This window comes from Pseudophryne corroboree, chromosome 7 (genome assembly GCF_028390025.1).
Source record: "Pseudophryne corroboree isolate aPseCor3 chromosome 7, aPseCor3.hap2, whole genome shotgun sequence".
Classification (NCBI taxonomy): domain Eukaryota; kingdom Metazoa; phylum Chordata; class Amphibia; order Anura; family Myobatrachidae; genus Pseudophryne; species Pseudophryne corroboree.
Window position 1 is genome coordinate 48,040,344 of NC_086450.1, and position 25,100 is coordinate 48,065,443.

At 46.2% G+C, this 25,100-nt stretch overlaps 1 protein-coding gene and 1 long non-coding RNA gene across 4 annotated transcripts in view; one reads left to right on the plus strand and one right to left on the minus strand.

Moving 5' to 3' along the window:
- The window catches only part of ERBB4 (erb-b2 receptor tyrosine kinase 4), a 1,260,323-nt gene that overhangs the window by 606,207 nt on the left and 629,016 nt on the right, over positions 1–25,100 (minus strand). For all 3 annotated transcript variants that reach the window (XM_063933142.1, XM_063933143.1, XM_063933141.1), the window contains exon 3: positions 24,251–24,437. In XM_063933142.1, the coding sequence (XP_063789212.1) occupies positions 24,251–24,437 (187 nt within the window). The remainder of the gene's footprint in view (positions 1–24,250; positions 24,438–25,100) is intronic.
- LOC134944520 (uncharacterized) overlaps positions 2,853–25,100 on the plus strand; it is a 79,621-nt gene continuing 57,373 nt past the window's right edge. The window contains exon 1 of the long non-coding RNA XR_010181887.1: positions 2,853–3,098. This is a non-coding gene — a long non-coding RNA (uncharacterized LOC134944520). The remainder of the gene's footprint in view (positions 3,099–25,100) is intronic.

Below are 25,100 nucleotides of genomic sequence, written 5' to 3' on the forward strand. Positions count from 1 at the left end.
TTTAACTTCAGCTTTTTCACAGATGGCATCAAGTTAGCGTCCAAAATTTGCTGGAATCTTATTGAATCCATTTTTCCTTCTACTCGTGAAATGTTCCCTGTGCCACTGGCTGCAATACAACACCAAAGCATGATTGATCCACCCCCATGCTTAACAGTTGGACAGAGGTTCTTTTCATTAAATTCTGTGCCCTCCCTTCTCCAAACGTACCTTTGCTCATTCCGGCCAAAAAGTTCGATTTTAACCTCATCGGTGCACAGAACTTTATTCCAAAATGCATGTCTATATGTTAATTTGAAAAACTTCAAACGCTGATTTTTGTGGTGAGGACGTAGAAGAGGTTTTCTTCTGATGACTCTTCCATGAAAACCATTTTTGTACAAGTATCTCTTTATAGTGGAATAGTGTACCACAACTCCAGTGTCTGCCAGATCTTCCTGGAGGGATCGTGCAGTCAAACGTGGATTTTGACTTGCTTTTCTCACAATCCTGCGAGATGTTCTTACTGATATTTTTCTTGGTCTTCCAGATCTTGCTTTAACTTCCACTGTTCCTGATGACTTCCATTTCTTAATTACATTCAGTACAGAGGATATGGGCATCTGATAACGCTTTGCTATCTTCTTAGAGCCTTCTCCTGCTTTGTGAGCGTCAACTATTCTCAGTTTCAGTGTTCTACACAACTGCTTAGAGGAACCCATGGTGCTGATTGTTGGAGCAAGGGCAGATGAGTCTGGGCTTTTAAAACCTTTGAGATTGACATCACCTGGTCTTTCCAGACGATGATTGAGAACAATCCATGACACTGCCAGGTCTCAGCTGTCCAAAGGGGGCAGTACCAGGTATTAACTCTGCAGGGTGCCCAACTTTTGCAGATGCCATTTTTTGTTTTCTGTTCTTTTGAAAGTGTAAATGATGGAAATAAAATCAAACTTTTTTTGACATGTTATAAGAATGTCTAATCTGTAATTTGATGCTTTTTGGAGATTTTTCCATCTTTCCTTGGCTTCTTTTTGCACATTCAAATGAATTTTTGCCTGGGGTGCCCAATCTTTCAATCCCCACTGAATATGTATTGATGCGGTTATTAGTTTGATTTTTCGTCAAGGAATATTGGTTCAACAAGCTGATTTTATCTCCCTTAATATATGATCAGCCAACATCCTCTTCGGTTCACACCAAAAAGGTCCTACCACTGTGCGGCTAAACGGTTCCCACAATCCTCCTGTTACATTACCAGGCACACACAGATAGTAGAGACGTTACTGACTTCAAGGGATATTGTCCTGACAAGGTGAGAATGAGGTTACAACATTCCAAACTGTCTCCGAATGAAAATATTGTGTCCCGTATACACACAGCAGACTGGGAGCCGGTACGCCGGGATATGGAGGAGAGAGCACAGAGCCAAGATCGCGGCAAGCAGAGTGTAAATTCGCCCCATGCAAGTGTGCGATCGCATGTGTACGCCGTGCGAAAATGTCCCTCAGTCAGCGGACAGCTGCAAATCCGTTCGCACCTCACTCACCATCAAATGGTTTTTCCAGTGTGTGCAGTCTGTGCGCAGCCCACGACTTACTCCTACAGTGAGATGAGAACAGGCTGATCGGGGACGGAGCTGACGTCACACAACCTCCCTGAAAATGCTTGGGCACGCCTGCGTTCTTCCTGACACTCCCAGAAAACGGCCAGTCACCACCCACAAACGCCTCTATCTGTCAATCACCTTGCTACTGGCTGTGAGATCGAAATTTTCGCACCAGCTTCTCGCATACACATGCGCAGTGATCAGGACTGAATCGGGCCCCTAGTTTGCAGCTGTTGGGCGTACCATGGGGGTAATTCTGAGTTGATCGCAGCAGCAAGAAAGTTAGCAATTGGGCAAAACCATGTGCACTGCAGGTGTGGCAGATATAACATTTGCATAGAGAGTTAGATTTGGGTGGGTTATTTTATTTCTGTGCAGGGTAAATACTGGCTGCTTTATTTTTACACTGCAAATTAGATTGCAGATTGAACACACCCCACCCAAATCTAACGCTCTCTGCAAATGTTGTATCTGCCCCCCCTGCAGTTCACATGGTTTTGCCCAATTTCTAAAAAAGTTCCTGCTGCGATCAACTTAGAATTACCCCCCATATTATAGAGTATTTATATTTACTGCATTGTCAGCATAAAAATTAACAAGCGAACTGGTATTATCATGTAAAATAATCGGGGTGAGGGTAGGGTGACCATGCGCCTATTTGCGGAGCGGGTGACCATGCGCCCATTTGCGCAGCGTATGTCCGTGTTTTCGCACTGTGCGTACTCTGGAGCTGCGTTGTGTCTGTAAATCATACATTTTGGGAACCCGGTGTGAGGATGATCTCATATGTTATTCCTTCTGCTCCGGGTAGATTAGAAATTCCAGACAAAACGAAAATGATAGCGGTAATTCTGCGTATAATACTAAGGGCAAACGCCAACAGAGTGATTCCATAATCGCGTGTGAAATAACAGAGAGGGCAGCAGCGGTGACAGTTTAATTCACTGGGTCCAGGCGCTGAATAGGGACGGCACTAAGATCTTCTAAACAAGCCGTTCACCATGACACTTCTCACCAGCACCGTGTCATTATGTCATTTCACAGCGCCTGCACGATGTTCTATTACAGTATATGTTTGTGAGACGATGATTGCAGGGTACAGAGCATGCTGCATGTTTTCAGTCTGTTCTAATATACATTTATCTATGTATCTATGCAGGGCCATAGAGAGAAATCCCGGGCCCCAGTAATGAAGGGGGAGTGGCCTTATCCTGGAGGTGTGGTCACGTCCCCCCTTAAAAAAAAAAAAAAGTATAGGAAATTACTTTTTATGAGCCATAAAGTGGCGTCGGCCTGCACAGGGGTGTGCCGTGTGCACCTCAGCCAGGGTAAGATCCACGGAGGGGGAATGATCAGTGTGATTGATCCCCCACCCCACGCAGGACTCCCGGTACCTACTGCAGCCCAGCACACAGCAGCTTGTGCTGGGCAGAGAAAAGAAGCTACTCCAGGTAAGGAGGGAAGGTGGTGCGGACCCAGGCCCCAGCCCGGCCCCCTGCACGAAGCCCAGGTAATTAGTACCCACCCCACTGTATCGATCTATCTATCTATCTATCTATCTATCTATCTATCTATCTATCTATCTATCTATCTATCTATCTGTCTATCTATCTATCTATCTATCTATCTATCTATCTATCTATCTATCTACATCTATTTAAGAAAGAATGAGGTGGTACTTTACCAAAAATCTCTGTAAGAGTGAAAACAGGCACTTCATCAGAGCCCTCAGAATCAGGGCCGGTTCTAGCCCTTGTGGCACCCGGGTAAAAATAGGGGCGTGGTTTCATAAAGGGGCGGGGTCAGGTATGCCTCTTGTAGAGTTGTGCCCCCGTTTGTGCCCCCTGTAGATTTGTGCCCCCGTTTGTGCCCCCTGTAGAGTTGTGCCCCCGTTTGTGCCCCCTGTAGAGTTGTGCCCCCGTTTGTGCCGCTTACAAAAAAAAATAAAAAAAAATATAATTAATACTCACCATCCCCACTGCTGATTCCCAACCGCTGCTTACCTCCATCTCCGGCCGCCGGCGCCGCTCCTCTGATCAATGGGAGAGACGTCATGACGTCTCTCCCATAGCACAGCATAGACCAGTGATGGCTAACCTTGACACTCCAGCTGTTGTTGAACTACACATCCCTGCATGCTCTGCTACAGTTTTGCTATTTGGCCATGCTAAAACTGATGCAGGGCATGCTGGTATGTGTAGTTCACAGCTGGAATGTCAAGGTTAGCCATCACTGGCATAGACACTAGAGGTCAATTATGACCCCTAGTGTCTACGTGCCACTCCCACAATGCCGTGCGGTGCATCGCGCACCGCACAGCTGTGACAGCACAGCGCCGGGGTGCACCACCAGTAGTGGATCTTGCTACGGCAGTGGCGCCCTCCGGAAGGCGGCACCCCGGGCAAAAATCCTGTGTGCCCGTAGCAAGATCAGCTACTGCTCGGAATGAGTGTCCATGGTGAAACACGAAGGTCCGTTTCCTTGTGCTCTACAAGTAACGCGTTTGAACTCTGTGACTTTTAACCCATTGTTTGATCTGCCCAAAATTATCATCTGTTTCCTAACACAGTTACGTGATTGTGCAGGAAATTCTAATATCTGATAAGACAAATAGGCTTACGTATCAAAGTCTGGAGAGAGATAAAGTGGAACGAGATAAAGTACAACCAATCAGCTCCTAACTGTCATTTGAAGGCACGGCCTGTAAAGTGACAGTTATACCCCTTTCACGCTGACCTGAGAACCTGGGTTATTGGCGGAGGTAAGCCAGCATGACCCGGGTCCTGGATCGGTGCAAAAGTGTCGACAAGCATTGTACATCCTGTGTCCACGGCCAGGGTTATTCCCAGGTCCAACCTGTGTTGGCTGCAGTGTGAAAGGCAGACTCGGGTCATACACGACCGGGTCATGCCTAATAAGCTGCTGATTGGCAGGCTTAGGAGTCCTTGGAGATGACATCACCTCCCAGTGTCCTGTGTGAACGGCACCCACCCGGGACCGTCCGGCGGTGTAAAAGGGGTAAGTATAACAGAAGCCCCGGCTCTGACCCGTGTTCAGTGTCCTGGGTCAGACACGAATCGGAGCCAGGGCTTTAATGTAAAGTGCAATTAGGAGCTGATTCGTTTGTACTTTATCTCTCTCCATTCTATTTCCCTGCAAGCTTTGATACATATGCCCAAGTGAGTTTTATTCTAATTCATTTGAAATGGTCACTACTCAATAACAATGCTGCATCTAATGCACCACGGAACACCGCCTCTCATTGCTTTTTGTATGAAATAAAGTGACAATATGCTCTTATAAACTGCATTTTTCTTTCATCAATCGCTCTGCAACCTGTTGCTGTCTCATTCACAATACTACGTACTGTCTGTCATCTCCATTCTTAGCCAAATGCACGCGCTCCACCTTTGCTGACTCTCGGCGGCCATCTGTCAGTAAGATTCACATTTCAGTCTGTTTTCTCCTTGTTCCCGCTACCTCTGTGGCTTCTCGTTCCCACAGTGACTGTGCCTGTGCTCCACTGGTGACCTTCCCACATCCTTTCCTTTGCTCTTTGCACACAATAACATGCGCTGTACAGAATATGAAACAAATGAAGCCCTGTTTCAAGTAGACATTTAGTGCATCTTTATTTTCCGCACATTTCTCTCTCGCATAATCGATTCCTGCTATAAAAAGTCCTGCATTCATCGATATGCCGAGGTTTATATTCAGTGCTACTACCAGCATCTTTCCAAACGTATTACAATACCGACTGTGCCTTCCCGTGTGTTTTCAAGAGAGAACATACAAACTACACACAAATATTGCTAGAATGGGGGGAAAAGCACCCGGGCATTGTGCCACCATGCCAACTATCATACATAATGCTTGGGTTTACAGCTGGCCACACATCTAAAGATTATCGTTCCAACCAGTCAACTAGGTGGCTGGTTGGAACGACAATCTTTAGATGTGTGGCCAGCTGTAGATAATAATAATCGAGAAATATATGAAAACATAGCACTATCGTCTATATTCTCCCACAAGTCTGAAATTGCTGATCGGCCACATTGGGTAAATTACTGGTCAGAAAGCTAATTGTTCAGTGTAGGGGAAAAATTTGCTCCCAGCCGAACGATTTACAGAAGTAGGCAAGATTATTGTCCATGTTGCCCCTGTTCCTTGCGTGTCACTGCCCCTTCCAGGCTGGGTGGGTGGGAATTTCTAGATTTCATTGTGCCTTACCAGTGGTACAAGTAGAAATATTTTCTTATGGGTACTCAGTGACGAAAAATGGGCGTGGTCATGTGTTTTGTGATGGGGCGTGGCCATATGCTGCTAGTGGGAGTGGCTACATGACCCTAGCGGCGTGGACACATGACACAGCCCCTTTTTTGGGGGGATTCTGGAGGCAAGGCTAAAAATATATAGTAATGCTTCCAGTATAATAGAATTATATAGTGATACTCCAGTATAATAGAAATATATAGTAATGTCCCCAATTTAATAACAATATATAGTAATGCCTCCATTATAATAGGAAAATACAGCCACTGTCACACTCCCAGTAACCCTGACAAAGTGGGAGGAGGCGTCATGCTGCCAAGCACCATGGTCTTGTTGCTTTGTGACACTTATAATTGTGGCAATGGCAAAGTGTGTGGCAGGTGGTACTGCGTACCCGCTGCCAAATTCTTAAGGGTACTCCGTACCTAAGCGTACCCGCATACTTGCACCACTGTGCCTTACTTAAATTGGTACACATTCTTGGGAAGAGGCATCCCCCACTCTCACCTTTCCCCTTCTCCCGCCACCATTGTTACTGAATATATATTTAAACAATAGAAGTAGTCAGTTTCTTATTTCTGTGAAGTCAGAATCGTTCAGTTGGGGAGTATTTGGCTGATCTGATGAAAAAGATGGCTAGGTGTGTGCATGGGATGTACTGTAGTTATGATCACGGTTGTCGGGATCCAACGCATGTGCAGCACCTGGGTTGATCAGACAAGTTGGACAAAATGTTTCATTCTCTCCTAACTTTTCCTTTCTCTCCTTCCATCTTAAATCATACTGCTGTAATTGGTACTATAAAGTCTAGTTACATTTCTTATGCCATACAGACTAGTCAAATTTTCCATTTGTTGAATCTATAATTGGTCAATTCATCGGTTAAATGTTTTGAGCGAGGTAGTGTCGCAATGTACTATTTATTTTGCTATTTGACTGAATTAACATCTGTATTATTGTTATTGCTGAAAATGTGGTTATCGATTATTCTACAGTATGTATGACTTATACTTTAATAAAAACAGTTTGAAAAAAAAAAAAAGCTCAGTTATACTCCTTTCAGACCGCCACCTATGAATATGAGCTATTGGCACATGAACGCGCAAAACCCGTCTTCATGTGCGGTCTGAAAGGTGCCAGGGTTGAAATATCGGGGCGAGCAGGGTTGAACGCGTGTTCAACCCCGGCTTGCTGTGCGGTGTGAACGGTAGCCGGGTCGCACCCGTTCACTGTGTGTGTACAGGCGGTGCTTGGGGATCATGTGATCTCCAAGCACCGCCCCCCCCGCCGCATCACCACTGACGTCACCAACCTGGCAATATGGCTGGTTTGCAGTCAGCCGCAGCAGGGGGCCTGAGGCGGCTCGCACACTGGGAACTCCCGTGTCAGGCTCCCGGGTGTGACCTGCCTTAGGCGGTCTGAAGGGGTTGTTATAAAATGTGTGGTCAGTTTTAGGCTTATCTGAATAAGGAGTTTTCCATAATTTGTAGCTCAATTCCTAATGTATGACTCTTGTGTTAGTGCAGCCTTAAATTTTCACGTGAAACCCGCCGAGAATGGTCGGCTTGTAGAAGCCGCTGCTTTGTAAATAGTCCCCTGTGTGTCACTACTGCAAAACAGCGATTATATACTTTCTTTCTGTTTTGTTTTCTTCAGAACTCTCTGGATAATGGGTCCCTGGATAAAGCAGACTCATCTGTCTTTATATTTTAGAGAAAATACAAACCAGTAAGACAGGACGGCGAATGCTAACCTCTGATCCAGCTGCTTTGGGTACTGACTCGTGTGAATCTTCACCAAAGCCTTTGGATGCGAATAATATATATAGAGATATATATGTTATTTCTTCTTTTTTGCAAAACAGGGACAATACTGAAGTTTTTCCTACGCTATTTTCCACTTGCTATCTTTATATTAATGTGTAATAGAAAAATACGGTTCTCAAAGATTACATGTGGCACAATTTACTGTTTCATTTGTGACAGCTCGAGACTTTCTGCTTTATCCTGGGGCTCCAATATGGTTTTGGAGCCAATACAAACATGCAGCTAATACTAATTTTGTAGCTGCACAAGAATTGCTCAGTGGCCCTCGTTCCGAGTTGTTCGCTCGCTAGCTGCTTTTAGCTGGCATTGCACACGCTAGGCCGCCGCCCTCTGGGAGTGTATCTTAGCTTAGCAGAATAGCAAACGAAAGATTAGCAGAACTGCTACTAAATAATTCTTTGCAGTTTCTGAGTAGCTCCAGACCTACTCACAGATTGCGATCAGCTCAGTCCGTTTAGTTCCTGGTTTGACGTCACAAACACGCCCTGCGTTCGGCCAGCCACTCCCCCGTTTCTCCAGACACTCCCGCGTTTTTCCCTGACACGCCTGCGTTTTTTAGCACACTCCCGGAAAACGCTCAGTTACCACCCAGAAACGCCCCTTTCCTGTCAATCATTCACCGATCAGCAGTGCGACTGAGTTTTTAGTTAAATAACTAAGCGCATGCGCCCTGCGTGCCTTGCGCATGCCCAATTAGCAACAAATCGCAGCATAGCGAAAATCGGCAACGAGCGAACAACTCGGAATGACCCCCCGTGTTGGAGTTTTCACAGGCTCCAGAACCAGCACTACCAATAAATTAATTTTTTTAGGATGGGTTTGGCATAGCTCCCAACCTTTTTATGTTGGCGAATTGAGCATTAGAAGGGGGCCTGCCGTGAACCACGGCGCATGACGAACAACGCCAACACTCTGTACCCCACCCCCATTCTGGTTATTTCCACTTAAAATACCATTCCCATGCTTTACACACCGTGGCAGGTGCACAAAGAACTCAATCACTACCTTGTTGCAAAGCCCAATCAAAGCACCGGGACAGAACCCTAAAATTGGGAATGTCCTTCCTAAATTGGGGCTGTTGAAAAGTATGAATTGCATTATTACTTTATTCTCATATATGGGACCGGACATCAGGTGAGCTGTAACATCAGAGGGAGATGAGAGGATTCTGAGATATGAGATGTTCTCAGCTGGGGTTCTTTTACTTCACCTGTGGACTCAGCTGGTGCTCGACTGTCTTAGAAGCCTGAAGAGGAAATGGAGCAGTTTCTACTTTATCACCGGTTTGGGGTGCTCCAGCCTCCCCCTGCATTTTACTGGTAGTAAGGGGTGTTAAAGGGCGAGTTGGTATGTGATCATGAGGGTAGTTGTGGCAGCAGAGGGCACCCATCAGCCTCCTCCTTTCTTGCCCCATCATAAAATGCTTACAGAGTCATTAGCTACTTCTCACATTCAAAGCTAAAATGGGGGACACGGGGCCTTTCAAAAATTATTTTACTGGGACCACACAGTGCTAGCTATGCCTCTGGTCATGTTGGTACCTTGTTGTCTAAGTTACAAGCATTTTAAAGCTATATTGGATACAAAGACTGCCTGTGAGATAAATTACGGAACCAGTTTACTATATTGACTTTAGCTACAGTAGGATCTTGTTGCATTTATGAACATTGGCATACTGTACTGTAGGTTTAATTTGTAGCTGTAAGAGAACGATAGTAGGAATTTGGGCTGTGGCGTGGTTACCTTTCAGTGACAATAATAATAATACTAAATGTTAATATGTTTTTAGCAGGCTAGTTATAAATACTTTATTTGCCGCTCTCATATCCATCTATGTCAACATACTGTAGGTATCATTTATGTGACATTTAGGGGTCAATTCAATGAGATGTGAGTTTGCAAAAGCAAACATATCACAAAACTCATATACAGTACATTGCGGGTAGTGTGCATACCAGCAAGATGTGATATCCAGTTATAAATGGCTGCACAACTTTTCTGACCTGGCTGAAGTGCATGAAAAATCACCCTGGACCTCCAAACAGTGTCAACTACTATAGCAGGACCGTATAGAAGGCTGTTAGTGGGCAAACAAAAATATGGCTGATTTTTATTAATTGTGGAAAAGCCAGCAAGTGGGTTTTTTTTTTTTAGCAAATTAAAGTCTATTTTAGGATACTGAAACACGTATGCAGAGAGATTTTTCTGTGTTTTTATTGTACAAGTTAAAAAGAAAAAACTTATGGGAAATTTTTTACTCTCATCTTGAAGTTCTAACACCCCTCTCCTATGAATAGAACAGCTCCAGGTGCCTGTCCCACATCATTTACACCTCTACATACCACACAGAGGCATATTAAGTTTCTATGGCTTTCTTTTGAATATAAGAAGGACACGGCTTTAATGGAGGTGACTTCGATTTGTTCCATTTGAGGACGCTGTATCTGTACGGTATCCGGTTGATAGATAGACAGTGTCTACCTTTTTCATGTCGACCATTTTCATGTCGACCTTTTGACCCTGTCGACCTTTTGACCCTGTCGACCTTTTATACTGTCTACCTTTTTCATGTCGCCCTTTTGACCTTGTCGACCTTTTGACCCTGTCGACCTAATGTCGGTCTAACATGTGGTGTCTATCTATTGACTGTCTAACTAGACACTATCTATCTTTTATACCACACCCGTATAAGCTAGAGAGGTTGACCGGCACTCCCACTTAGATCACAGCTGCTGTGGTGCTCGCTCGGTGCAGTAATGTAGGTACCAAGGAAAAGAGCCGCACGCAGACTTTCAATATAGTGATACCAGGCGTGGACAAAGAGTCTAAAAAAAAATTTCAGACAGCTGCGCCGATTGATCGGAGGATGGGGGTGGGGGTTCCAGGTACTTGGAAACCCCCCCTGCGTGCATGAATGAATGCTGCAGTCTATTATGTTAATAGTGAGCTTACCACTTGCAGCGGTGCAAATCAGCCCTTAGTGCATCTTTGGAACCACCCAGGGGATCAGCAGCGCCGCTATATTTCACTGAGCCGACGCAGCACTCAGCTTGTATCCTATATAAGACCGCCCCCAGACTCCTGTGAAGCTAGCCAATGGGAGAGTGGGGGCGGGCTTATAGAGGAAAGACAAGCTGAGTGCTGCACCCCAGGTGCAGCAACGGCTCAGTGAAACACAGCCATGCTGCTGATCCCCAGGTAAGGCAGCCAGCACATACAGTATATTACATACAGCATTACATGTATGTTTATGTGTTTGCCACCTTCCCTCCATGCAACACGGGCAGCAGCTGTCACTGAGTGCAACGCATGCGCTGTGAAACTTGGGCACATGGGCAGCACTTACAACATTTGCCAACTGCATGCATAGTGGCATCGCATACGGTTAGTGTCTGACTCCCAGCTCCCCAGTGATACAGGGTGGCCCGACATGTGAGTAATACACCTTTTCCGCGGGGGCGCGCATTTACCCGTGTTTTTCCCTAGTGGAAACGGGTCCCCCTGCAAATTCCCGGATCAAGTGATCCGGGAATCCTACCCGGGTAGCTTGCCTGGTTGAACACGTGTAAGCTGTGTAGTGTGAACGGGTGCCACAGTGTATGGGAGAGCGGTGCTGGGAGATCATGTGATCTCCCATCGCCGCCCCTGCCACGTCACTAGCAGCGTCACCAACCCGGCAATATGCCGGGTTGGTGAGCGCTGTGTGAAAGGGGCTGTAGCATGGGTCGCAGACGTGTCAGGTGACACGGCTGCGACCCGTGCTACAGTGGAAAAGGGGTATTAGGGAGCAGGATTCCTATAAAATGCCATATAAACTAGAGATGAGCGGGTTCGGTTTCTCTGAATCCGAACCCGCCCGAACTTCATGGTTTTTTTCACGGGTCCGAGCAGACTCGGATCCTCCCGCCTTGCTCGGTTAACCCGAGCGCGCCCGAACGTCATCATGACGCTGTCGGATTCTCGCGAGACTCGGATTCTATATAAGGAGCCGCGCGTCGCCGCCATTTTCACACGTGCATTGAGATTGATAGTGAGAGGACGTGGCTGGCGTCCTCTCCATTTAGATTATAAGAGAGAGAGATTTACTGGAGCTTAGGACTAGGAGGAGTACTGTAGAAGTGTAGAGAGTGCAGAGAGTTTACTAGTGAGTGACCACCAGACAGTGCAGTTTATTTAATATATCCGTTCTCTGCCTGAAAAAAGCGATACACACAGTGACTCAGTCACATACCATATCTGTGTGCACTGCTCAGGCTCAGCCCAGTGTAATGCATCATCTATATATATTATATATCTGTCTGACTGCTCAGCTCACACAGCTTATAATTGTGGGGGAGACTGGGGAGCACTGCAGTGCCAGTTATAGGTTATAGCAGGAGCCAGGAGTACATAATATTATATAGTGAGTGACCACCAGACAGTGCAGTTTATTTAATATATCCGTTCTCTGCCTGAAAAAAGCGATACACACAGTGACTCAGTCACATACCATATCTGTGTGCACTGCTCAGGCTCAGCCCAGTGTGCTGCATCATCTATATATATTATATATCTGTCTGACTGCTCAGCTCACACAGCTTATAATTGTGGGGGAGACTGGGGAGCACTGCAGTGCCAGTTATAGGTTATAGCAGGAGCCAGGAGTACATAATATTATATTAAAATTAAACAGTGCACACTTTTGCTGCAGGAGTGCCACTGCCAGTGTGACTGACCAGTGACCTGACCACACTGACCACCAGTATAGTTAGTAGTATACTTATATTGTGATTGCCTGAAAAAGTTAAACACTCGTCGTGTGACTTCACTTGTGTGTTGTTGTTTTTTTTATTCTATAAAAATAAAACTCATTCTGCTGACAGACAGTGTCCAGCAGGTCCGTCATTATATAATATATAATATATACCTGTCCGGCTGCAGTAGTGATATATATATATTTTTTATATCATTTATCATCCAGTCGCAGCAGACACAGTATGGTAGTTCACGGCTGTGGCTACCTCTGTGTCTGCACTCGGCAGGCAGTCCGTCCATAATTGTATACCACCTAACCGTGGTTTTTTTTTCTTCTTTATACATACATACTACTACGACATCTCTTTATCAACCAGTCTATATTAGCAGCAGACACAGTACAGTACGGTAGTTCACGGCTGTGGCTACCTCTGTGTCTGCACTCGGCAGGCAGTCCGTCCATAATTGTATACCACCTAACCGTGGTTTTTTTTTCTTTCTTCTTTATACATACATAGTTACATAGACATCTCTTTATCAACCAGTCTATATTAGCAGCAGACACAGTACAGTACGGTAGTTCACGGCTGTGGCTACCTCTGTGTCTGCACTCGGCAGGCAGTCCGTCCATAATTGTATACCACCTAACCGTGTTTTTTTTTTCTTTCTTCTTTATACATACATACTACTACGACATCTCTTTATCAACCAGTCTATATTATTAGCAGCAGACACAGTACAGTACGGTAGTTCACGGCTGTGGCTACCTCTGTGTCTGCACTCGGCAGGCAGTCCGTCCATAATTGTATACCACCTAACCGTGGTTTTTTTTTCTTTCTTCTTTATACATACATAGTTACATAGACATCTCTTTATCAACCAGTCTATATTAGCAGCAGACACAGTACAGTACGGTAGTTCACGGCTGTGGCTACCTCTGTGTCTGCACTCGGCAGGCAGTCCATAATTGTATACTAGTATCCATCTCCATTGTTTACCTGAGGTGCCTTTTAGTTGTGCCTATTAAAATATGGAGAACAAAAATGTTGAGGTTCCAAAATTAGGGAAAGATCAAGATCCACTTCCACCTCGTGCTGAAGCTGCTGCCACTAGTCATGGCCGAGACGATGAAATGCCAGCAACGTCGTCTGCCAAGGCCGATGCCCAATGTCATAGTACAGAGCATGTCAAATCCAAAACACCAAATATCAGAAAAAAAAGGACTCCAAAACCTAAAATAAAATTGTCGTCGGAGAAGCGTAAACTTGCCAATATGCCATTTACGACACGGAGTGGCAAGGAACGGCTGAGGCCCTGGCCTATGTTCATGGCTAGTGGTTCAGCTTCACATGAGGATGGAAGCACTCAGCCTCTCGCTAGAAAAATGAAAAGACTCAAGCTGGCAAAAGCAGCACAGCAAAGAACTGTGCATTCTTCGAAATCCCAAATCCACAAGGAGAGTCCAATTGTGTCGGTTGCGATGCCTGACCTTCCCAACACTGGACGTGAAGAGCATGCGCCTTCCACCATTTGCACGCCCCCTGCAGTTCCTGATAGTCAGATTGAAGATGTCAGTGTTGAAGTACACCAGGATGAGGAGGATATGGGTGTTGCTGGCGCTGGGGAGGAAATTGACCAGGAGGATTCTGATGGTGAGGTGGTTTGTTTAAGTCAGGCACCCGGGGAGACACCTGTTGTCCGTGGGAGGAATATGGCCGTTGACATGCCAGGTGAAAATACCAAAAAAATCAGCTCTTCGGTGTGGAGGTATTTCACCAGAAATGCGGACAACAGGTGTCAAGCCATGTGTTCCCTTTGTCAAGCTGTAATAAGTAGGGGTAAGGACGTTAACCACCTCGGAACATCCTCCCTTATACGTCACCTGCAGCGCATTCATAATAAGTCAGTGACAAGTTCAAAAACTTTGGGTGACAGCGGAAGCAGTCCACTGACCAGTAAATCCCTTCCTCTTGTAACCAAGCTCACGCAAACCACCCCACCAACTCCCTCAGTGTCAATTTCCTCCTTCCCCAGGAATGCCAATAGTCCTGCAGGCCATGTCACTGGCAATTCTGACGATTCCTCTCCTGCCTGGGATTCCTCCGATGCATCCTTGCGTGTAACGCCTACTGCTGCTGGCGCTGCTGTTGTTGCTGCTGGGAGTCGATGGTCATCCCAGAGGGGAAGTCGTAAGACCACTTTTACTACTTCCACCAAGCAATTGACTGTCCAACAGTCCTTTGCGAGGAAGATGAAATATCACAGCAGTCATCCTACTGCAAAGCGGATAACTGAGGCCTTGGCATCCTGGGTGGTGAGAAACGTGGTTCCGGTATCCATCATTACTGCAGAGCCAACTAGAGACTTGTTGGAGGTACTGTGTCCCCGGTACCAAATACCATCTAGGTTCCATTTCTCTAGGCAGGCGATACCGAAAATGTACACAGACCTCAGAAAAAGAGTCACCAGTGTCCTAAAAAATGCAGCTGTACCCAATGTCCACTTAACCACGGACATGTGGACAAGTGGAGCAGGGCAGGGTCAGGACTATATGACTGTGACAGCCCACTGGGTAGATGTATGGACTCCCGCCGCAAGAACAGCAGCGGCGGCACCAGTAGCAGCATCTCGCAAACGCCAACTCTTTCCTAGGCAGGCTACGCTTTGTATCACCGCTTTCCAGAATACGCACACAGCTGAAAACCTCTTACGGCAACTGAGGAAGATCATCGCGGAATGGCTTACCCCAATTGGACTCTCCTGTGGATTTGTGGCATCGGACAACGCCAGCAATATTGTGTGTGCATTAAATATGGGCAAATTCCAGCACGTCCCATGTTTTGCACATACCTTGAATTTGGTGGTGCAGAATTTTTTTAAAAACGACAGGGGCGTGCAAGAGATGCTGTCGGTGGCCAGAAGAATTGCGGGACACTTTCGGCGTACAGGCACCACGTACAGAAGACTGGAGCACCACCAAAAACTACTGAACCTGCCCTGCCATCATCTGAAGCAAGAAGTGGTAACGAGGTGGAATTCAACCCTCTATATGCTTCAGAGGTTGGAGGAGCAGCAAAAGGCCATTCAAGCCTATACAATTGAGCACGATATAGTAGGTGGAATGCACCTGTCTCAAGCGCAGTGGAGAATGATTTCAACGTTGTGCAAGGTTCTGATGCCCTTTGAACTTGCCACACGTGAAGTCAGTTCAGACACTGCCAGCCTGAGTCAGGTCATTCCCCTCATCAGGCTTTTGCAGAAGAAGCTGGAGACATTGAAGGAGGAGCTAACACGGAGCGATTCCGCTAGGCATGTGGGACTTGTGGATGGAGCCCTTAATTCGCTTAACAAGGATTCACGGGTGGTCAATCTGTTGAAATCAGAGCACTACATTTTGGCCACCGTGCTCGATCCTAGATTTAAAGCCTACCTTGGATCTCTCTTTCCGGCAGACACAAGTCTGCTGGGGTTGAAAGACCTGCTGGTGACAAAATTGTCAAGTCAAGCGGAACGCGACCTGTCAACATCTCCTCCTTCACATTCTCCCGCAACTGGGGGTGCGAGGAAAAGGCTCAGAATTCCGAGCCCACCCGCTGGCGGTGATGCAGGGCAGTCTGGATCGACTGCTGATGCTGACATCTGGTCCGGACTGAAGGACCTGACAACGATTACGGACATGTCGTCTACTGTCACTGCATATGATTCTCTCAACATTGATAGAATGGTGGAGGATTATATGAGTGACCGCATCCAAGTAGGCACGTCACACAGTCCGTACTTATACTGGCAGGAAAAAGAGGCAATTTGGAGGCCCTTGCACAAACTGGCTTTATTCTACCTAAGTTGCCCTCCCACAAGTGTGTACTCCGAAAGAGTGTTTAGTGCCGCCGCTCATCTTGTCAGCAATCGGCGTACGAGGTTACATCCAGAAAATGTGGAGAAGATGATGTTCATTAAAATGAATTATAATCAATTCCTCCGCGGAGACATTGACCAGCAGCAATTGCCTCCACAAAGTACACAGGGAGCTGAGATGGTGGATTCCAGTGGGGACGAATTGATAATCTGTGAGGAGGGGGATGTACACGGTGATATATCGGAGGGTGATGATGAGGTGGACATCTTGCCTCTGTAGAGCCAGTTTGTGCAAGGAGAGATTAATTGCTTCTTTTTTGGGGGGGGTCCAAACCAACCCGTCATATCAGTCACAGTCGTGTGGCAGACCCTGTCACTGAAATGATGGGTTGGTTAAAGTGTGCATGTCCTGTTTTGTTTATACAACATAAGGGTGGGTGGGAGGGCCCAAGGACAATTCCATCTTGCACCTCTTTTTTCTTTTCTTTTTCTTTGCATCATGTGCTGATTGGGGAGGGTTTTTTGGAAGGGACATCCTGCGTGACACTGCAGTGCCACTCCTAAATGGGCCCGGTGTTTGTGTCGGCCACTAGGGTCGCTAATCTTACTCACACAGTCAGCTACCTCATTGCGCCTCTTTTTTTCTTTGCGTCATGTGCTGTTTGGGGAGGGTTTTTTGGAAGGGACATCCTGCGTGACACTGCAGTGCCACTCCTAGATGGGCCCGGTGTTTGTGTCGGCCACTAGGGTCGCTAATCTTACTCACACAGCTACCTCATTGCGCCTCTTTTTTTCTTTGCGTCATGTGCTGTTTGGGGAGGGTTTTTTGGAAGGGACATCCTGCGTGACACTGCAGTGCCACTCCTAGATGGGCCCGGTGTTTGTGTCGGCCACTAGGGTCGCTAATCTTACTCACACAGCTACCTCATTGCGCCTCTTTTTTTCTTTGCGTCATGTGCTGTTTGGGGAGGGTTTTTTGGAAGGGCCATCCTGCGTGACACTGCAGTGCCACTCCTAGATGGGCCCGGTGTTTGTGTCGGCCACTAGGGTCGCTAATCTTACTCACACAGCTACCTCATTGCGCCTCTTTTTTTCTTTGCGTCATGTGCTGTTTGGGGAGGGTTTTTTGGAAGGGACATCCTGCGTGACACTGCAGTGCCACTCCTAGATGGGCCCGGTGTTTGTGTCGGCCACTAGGGTCGCTTATCTTACTCACACAGCGACCTCGGTGCAAATTTTAGGACTAAAAATAATATTGTGAGGTGTGAGGTATTCAGAATAGACTGAAAATGAGTGGAAATTATGGTTTTTGAGGTTAATAATACTTTGGGATCAAAATGACCCCCAAATTCTATGATTTAAGCTGTTTTTTAGTGTTTTTTGAAAAAAACACCCGAATCCAAAACACACCCGAATCCGACAAAAAAAATTCGGTGAGGTTTTGCCAAAACGCGTTTGAACCCAAAACACGGCCGCGGAACCGAACCCAAAACCAAAACACAAAACCCGAAAAATTTCAGGCGCTCATCTCTAATATAAACAAGAGTGGGGTGGTGGCTTTTTGTTCCTCACTGCATGAAAATTCATATTATGTAGTTGATCTAAGTGCAATGTCTCAGTAGCAGCGGTAACGCCTTTTACAACGTGTAGAAACTAATAACATGCAGCCGCTGGCAAAACAAATGCAACATTGATCCCGAGAGTCAATATTCTGCTCAGAATTCTGGTCCCATCATGCGGCCCTCGGTGACCTGTGATGCGCTTTAAACAATCTGAGAATGAACCTAAGGTCTCTCTAAGTGTCCCTGGAAAAATACAGGCTTAGGTTTCCAATTCCGCTGCTGGTGACGAGCACTGATATAGGCCCCCTGTGGTCAGCTGCGTTTGCGGATAGTATGATAGAAAAGTCCAAGGCAACCGAGGAATTAGCAAAAACATCACACCCACTGGTTTACCTATTAGGGATTTTCATACACACTAACATAACATGAAGCTACTGTATGACGTCTTAAAAAATCCCTTCAACCAAACGAGACACTGGGCGGGATGTATTAAAATACATTGCCACCTATCGCCATCCACTGCAATGCGTTGACAGAGGCCCCCCGCGATACCTGTGAGAAGGGGGGTCTCCGTCACCTCCCAGGGGTCTCTGTCACCACCCAGCCCCGGCAGGTGACGTCAGCAGTCAGTCCTAGGCTCCTCCTCCCTGCAGCCGGAAGAACCTCCGGCTGTGTTGCTGGGGGAGGAGAAGTTTGGGTTCCAGAACCACGTGCTGCCTGCACATAGGTATGCAGAGGGGGGTCGGTGTGAGCAGCACGGGGCAGGATGTGGTAAGAAGCCCATAGGCTTATAGGGTATCACCATAAAAAGATGGCGATACCCTCCGCATCGTCAAACGGGCAGCCGGGGCTTAGTACATTTGAAAATGTAGTAAAACCCCGGAAAACGGGGGTTTTACCCCATATTTTCTTTAGTACATCCCGCCTGCTATGGGGTAAATTTACTATAGCTCCTAAATCAGAGAATTGGTGATGTTGCCCATAGCAACCACTCAGACGCTGTCTATCATTCCTCTATTGCCTTTTAGAAAATGGCAGCATCTGATTGGTTGCTATGGGCAACATCACCAATTCTCTGCTTTAGAAGCTTTAGTAAATGTACGCCTATATATCCCTCTATTATTATCCAATTCATGCATGTTCAGATGTTTGGGCAGTGCAGATGGTGTAGTGGTTAGCATTACTGCCTCACTGCCCTGAGGTCATAGGTTCAATTCCCACCACGGCCCAGACTGTGTGGAGTTAGGGCCTAATTCAGATCTGATCACAGCAGCAAATTTCTTATCTGATGGGCAAAACCATGTTCACTACAGGAGGGGCAGATGTAACGTGCAGAGAGAATTAAGGGCTCTACACATTGAGTAATCCGCCGCCGAGCTGCCCGACGGCGGATACGGCCGACGGGCGACTCGGTGGCGGGGGGCAGTGACGTTTTTTCATTCCCCCCGTCACCCGGCTCCATGGAAGTGCAGGCAAATATGGACGAGATCGTCCATATTGGCCTGCATGCACAAGCGACAGTGCACCAGCGATGAACGAGCGCGGGGCTGCGCATCGTTCATCGCTGGTGCCTCCACACTCAAAGATATGAACGGTATCTTGTTCATTAATGAACGAGATTGTTCATATCTTTGAATATTATCGCCCAGTGTGTAGGGCCTATTAGATTTGGGTGGGTTATATTGTTTCTGTGCAGGGTAAATACTGGCTGCTTTATTTTTACACTGCAATATAGATTCCAGGCCCTCATTCTGAGTTGATCGCTCGCTAGCTACTTTTTGCAGCCGTGCAAACGCATAGTTGCCGCCCACGGGGGAGTGTGTTTTCGCTTTGCAAGTGTGCAATCGCATGTGCAGCCGAGCGGGACGAAAATGTTTTTTGCAGTTTCAGAGTAAGTCTGAACTTACTCAGCCCTTGCGATCACTTCAGCCTGTCCGGTCCCCGGAATTGACGTCAGACGCCTGCCCTGCAAACGCCTGGACACGCCTGCGTTTTCCCTACCACTCCCAGAAAATGGTCAGTTGACACCCATAAACGCCCTCTTTCTGTCAATCTCCTTGTGATGACTCGTGCGAATGGATTCGTCGCTAGAAGCATTGCCCAGCAACGATGCTGTTTGTACCCGTACGACGCGCGTGCGCACTGCGGTGCATACGCATGCGCAGTAGTAACCTGATCGCTGCGCTGCAAAAATCGGCAGCGTGCGATCAACTCGGAATGACCCCCTCAGTTTGAACAGACCCCACCCAAATCTAACTCTCTCTGCACATGTTATATTTCCCATTATTCTGCACATGTTATATTTCCCATTATAAGTATGGGGAATGCGATGTGGATTACTTAAAAAATGACAATGAAAGGGTTTGGAGCAGTTTTTCATGAAAACTGCTCCAAATGCCCTTTAATACATTCAGTGATACTAAAATAACGTGAAAAGGGTGTGAAAACACCCTTTTTCACATTATTTTAGTAAAAATAATGTTAATAAATAGGCCCCTTAATCTGGTTTATACAATACTGTTCTGATTGTGTCCAATCTATTGTAGATTTAGTAGAAAACAAGGGTTAAGAAAGTTGAAACGTGGTATATATCCAGTAAAATCCCTTTGAGCCATTGGGTGCTGTCTGTCTGTCTGTCTGCAAGTCCCAGTGAGCGTTATTAGATGGAACGCTTCAGGTATCAGTCAATCTTCAGAATATCAAATACCAATGAGGACTTTGTTTTAACCTCATATCGGTCAATGCCGCAACTGAAGGCCATATCTATACTGCTCATTGAGTTTCTTTCTACTAGAATTATTAGCTGCGAGGCATCTGAAGCAGGGTAAGTGTTAATCTGCACATTGTGTTATTTAGAGCCTGTTAACTGTCCGCTGTTACCACCAAATAGCTGATCTGGTCATTTACGTGCTGACCCAAGTATTTTATGAATTTGGACACATTTATCTGGGTCATCCAAAGTCAAGAGTCTATAGAGTTGTCCAGAAAAGCCAGGGGCCACAAAAAGTCTATGGAGGGCCGGCAGTTGGACAATACAAATCTATTATATTGATTTAATTCAGAATTACTTGAAACGTGCCTTGAAATATCTGTAAAGGAAACAAGTAATTCATCAAACTGGGGCGTAAAATGTTTAAAGGTTTCTTTTGTGATCAATAGAGTCTCCTGTGGCTCAAAATAGCTAGTCTCTGATCTAACCCGTGAAATATCAGCATGACAGCTCACTAATTCAGAATGTCCTCAGACAGGGCTTAGTTCAGCACTGCGGTGTGTCCAGCCATTTGCCCCGAAGCTGTATTGTCTTACCAGGGTCATATGGGGTTGAGGCTAATATTAATGTGAGTAGGGGCTCTCAGTGCAATGGAAAAGGGTAATGAGAACTAAACAAGGTTTAACATGACTTGTGGCCCCCTTGGACAAGTGCCTGCTTTGTCCGGGCCGCATTGTTACAGCACGGTGTAAAGCCATGAGTCACGTCTGTGGCCTCGGTGGCATTTTGTTCTTTATATCACCTCTGAACTTCAAATCAAGTAAAAACAGTTGGTTTGCGCATATGGAAAACTACACAAATAAACTGCAAAGATTGCCTTAAACAACTATCATTCCTGTTTTTGTACTGTATCAGGTCTACATTGTACATTATGCTATGCCTCAATCTGAGCATTGTCCAATAGAACTCTGTCTGTTTCTGCAGATTTCAACCTACAGTAGCTCACCGTCTTGTGACAGACAACTGGGGTCGGATGCAATGAAGGCCGAGTTGGCCGGAGGTGAGGGTTCCCGGCCGATGTCGGACCTTTTTTAAAGGGACAATCACTTACAAGGCAAAACCATGTCTTGCAAATGATTGCCTCTTTAAAAAAATATCCCAGTTTGGATGGGAACCCGCACCTCCGGCCAATTCGGCCTTCATTACATCCGGCCCCAGGCATTCAAACAACCTCAAACAGCCAATCTTTCCTTTGGGGGTAATTCCAAGTTGATCGCAGCAGGATTTTTGATAGCAATTGGGCAAAACCATGCCCAATGTTATATCTGCCAGGGTAGGCAGATATAGCATGTGCAGAAAGAGTTAGATTTGGGTGGGTTATTTTATTTCTGTGCAGGGTAAATACTGGCTGCTTTATTTTTACACTGCAAATTAGATTGCAGATTGAGCACACCCCACCCAAATCTAACTCTCTCTGCACATTTTATATCTGCCTCCCCTGCAGTGCACATGGTTTTGCCCAATTGCTATCAAAAATCCTGCTGCGATCAACTTGGAATTACCCCCTTTATACGGCAATGTAACGTTCAACTGTCTTGAACGACCCCCAAAATGAATTAAGCAATTCAAAGAACTATCAACGGCCATGTAGAATAATGTACTCTGGATAAAAACTGAAACTCAGCAGGTTAAGTTTACACTGTGGAATTCAAATGTACAAATAACATTGATCTACCAGCTCTTCCTCATATTCACATATGTGTTTTGAAAATTATATACATAAAGGAAACTATTGATCATCTTAATCAGGGGTTAAAGTGAGCCGGAATGGGGCGGAACTGCGTTCCGTCAGTTCCACTTGGAGATGGAATACAGTTCCGGCTCACCTCACCCGTTGTGTGCCGGCGCCGCAGGGAGATGCCGGGCGCTCGTTGAGATTGTGTTATCAACGACGCCCGGCTCTCCCTGCACAGCGGAAGCCGGTGGCAGGAGCTCACTACTGAGCTCCGGCTTCCGGCTCTGTCAGTGCGCGCTATGAGAGAGACGTCATGACGTCTCTCTCATAGTGCTGGGGAGCGGAGTGAAGTAAGTATGGTGTTTTTTTTTTTTTTAAACATGTGTTACTACTACTGGTTGGCATAACTACAGGGGGCATTACTATTTGGGGCTAAACTACCAGGGGGCAAACTACAGGGGGCATTACTATTGGGGGCTAAACTACCAGGGGGTAAACTACAAGGGGGCTAAACTACTGGGGCGTTACTACTTGGGGCAAACTACATGGGGCTAAACTACTTGGGGCTAAACTACATGGGGCTAACTACAAGGGGGCAAGCTACTGGGGGCAAACTACATGGGGCTAAACTACAGGGGCGCATTACTACTGGGGGCATAACTACAGGGGTGCATTACTACTGGGGGCATTACTACTGGGGGCAAACTACATGGGGCTAAACTACTGGGGGCAAACTACATGGGGCTAAACTACAGGGGTGCATTACTACAGGGGCGCATTACTACTGGGGCATTACTACATGGGGCAAACTACATGGGGGCTAAACTACAGGGGCGCATTACTACTGGGGGCATAACTACAGGGGCGCATTACTACTGGGGGCATAACTACAGGGGCGCATTACTACTGGGGGTATTACTACTTGGGGCAAAGTACATGGGGCTAAACTACAGGGGCGCATTACTACTGGGGGCATTACTACTTAGGGCAAAGTACATGGGGCTACACTACAGGGGCGCATTACTACTGGGGGCATTACTACAGGGGCGCATTACTACAGGGGGGCATAACTACAGGGGGGCATTAATACTTGGGGCTAAACTACAGGTGCTAAACGACTGGGGGCATTACTACAGGCGACATTACTACTGGGGGCAATACTACACAGGGGCATTACCATTAAGGGCATTACTATTGGGGGCACTACTAATGAGGGCATTGTAAAGGGGGCACTTTATAAGGGGCATCACTCCTGGGGACATAAAGGGCACTACTGGGGGCATTGCATAAGGGGCACCACTACTATGGGCTCTTATATAAGGGGCACTACCACTGTGGGCACTACCAGTACAGTGGACATTGCATAAGGAGCACTACTACTGCGGGCATTGTATAAGGGGCGCTACTGCTGTGGGCATTGTGTATTTTACGGGGTGCTACTACTGTGGGCATTATGTGTATTAGGGGTGCTACTACTGTGGGCATTATTACTATTGTGCGACCACGCCCCTTTTTTAGATCACACGCCCTTTTTGGGGCGTGCGCCTACTGCGCACGCAATACCTTTGTTGCATGGGCGCCGGAGGGGGGGGGGGAGTTCCACCTCCTCTCTAGGACCACTTTAAGCACTGATCTTAATTATCTGGGGCTGGATAGAAGTGTCCTGATCAAAAGTACCATTTGCCATAAATATGTCTGTACTTCACCAGTTTGGAGGTAGACATATTATATATACATGAGTCTCCAAAGCTAAGTACATCTCCCACCACACTTGTTATATTTATCGTGTGTTACAATTATGTAGTTTCAGTTTTTATTTTTTTTACATGTTTGAAAACAGCATTTTTTTTTAATCAGGGTTATGGCATTACAACAATACTCCCTGGAAATAGAATAATGACTTAGAACAGGAGAATAATGGTCAGAACATTCCTTCTCGCATGTCGGCATATAATGCGTCAGACTTACCGGTCAGATTTCTTAAACCTAGCTCCCGTAGCCCCAATTTTCCATCCTTTAGGTAATTCAGGAAGACGACCAGTGCGTAGCGGTCCTCATACAGCTTGGTTCCACGAATGATGCGCAAGTTCTCCAGAGGGAGGTAGTCAAATTGATTCAGAGCAACAAGGACATATCCCGTCACTTCTCGAATGGACTGCAAGAGAAGAATTATGAGGTGTTAATTAGTACTTAGAGGTTACCATTGCCATGGCAGTAAATACACTAAATCTATCGTGTCACTCTTCGTTCTACTTTTTCTGCAACTTTTTTTTATTTTTTTATTATTTGCATATATGTACTACCAAGCAATAATGTCTCTTTTTTTATTTTATTTTTATTTCCATTCATTATATTTTTTATTCTCTCGTTATTTAGAAATGTGTGCATCAAGCTATTATTGCTGGCTTTATTTCTCAGGTATGCATTTATTCGATTACTGCCGAGCGCTGAACATCTATTTCTTTTGCACTATTGTTTATATTTAGATTTTTAGTTTACGGAGCCGCTGCATGCATTTGATGGATTGGTAGGCAATACTGGAGTGGGACGGTCCTCTGCCCCTTCTCAGCACTGGAGTCGTCTACAGGGCCGTAGAGAGCAATGACGGGCCCAGGTGATGGGGACGGCATAGCCAAATCCTGGGGGAGTGGTCATTCCCACCCAATGAAAATTAAATGAAAATTATGAAGGTTTGCATTGTTGCACAGCTGCCATGGATCCAGGCAGAGGCCCTTAAACAAGCCCTGGCACCGGTAATTAATACCCTCTCTCACCCCTCCCCCGCATCTTGGCACCCCTAATAACCCAGGCCAGCTCA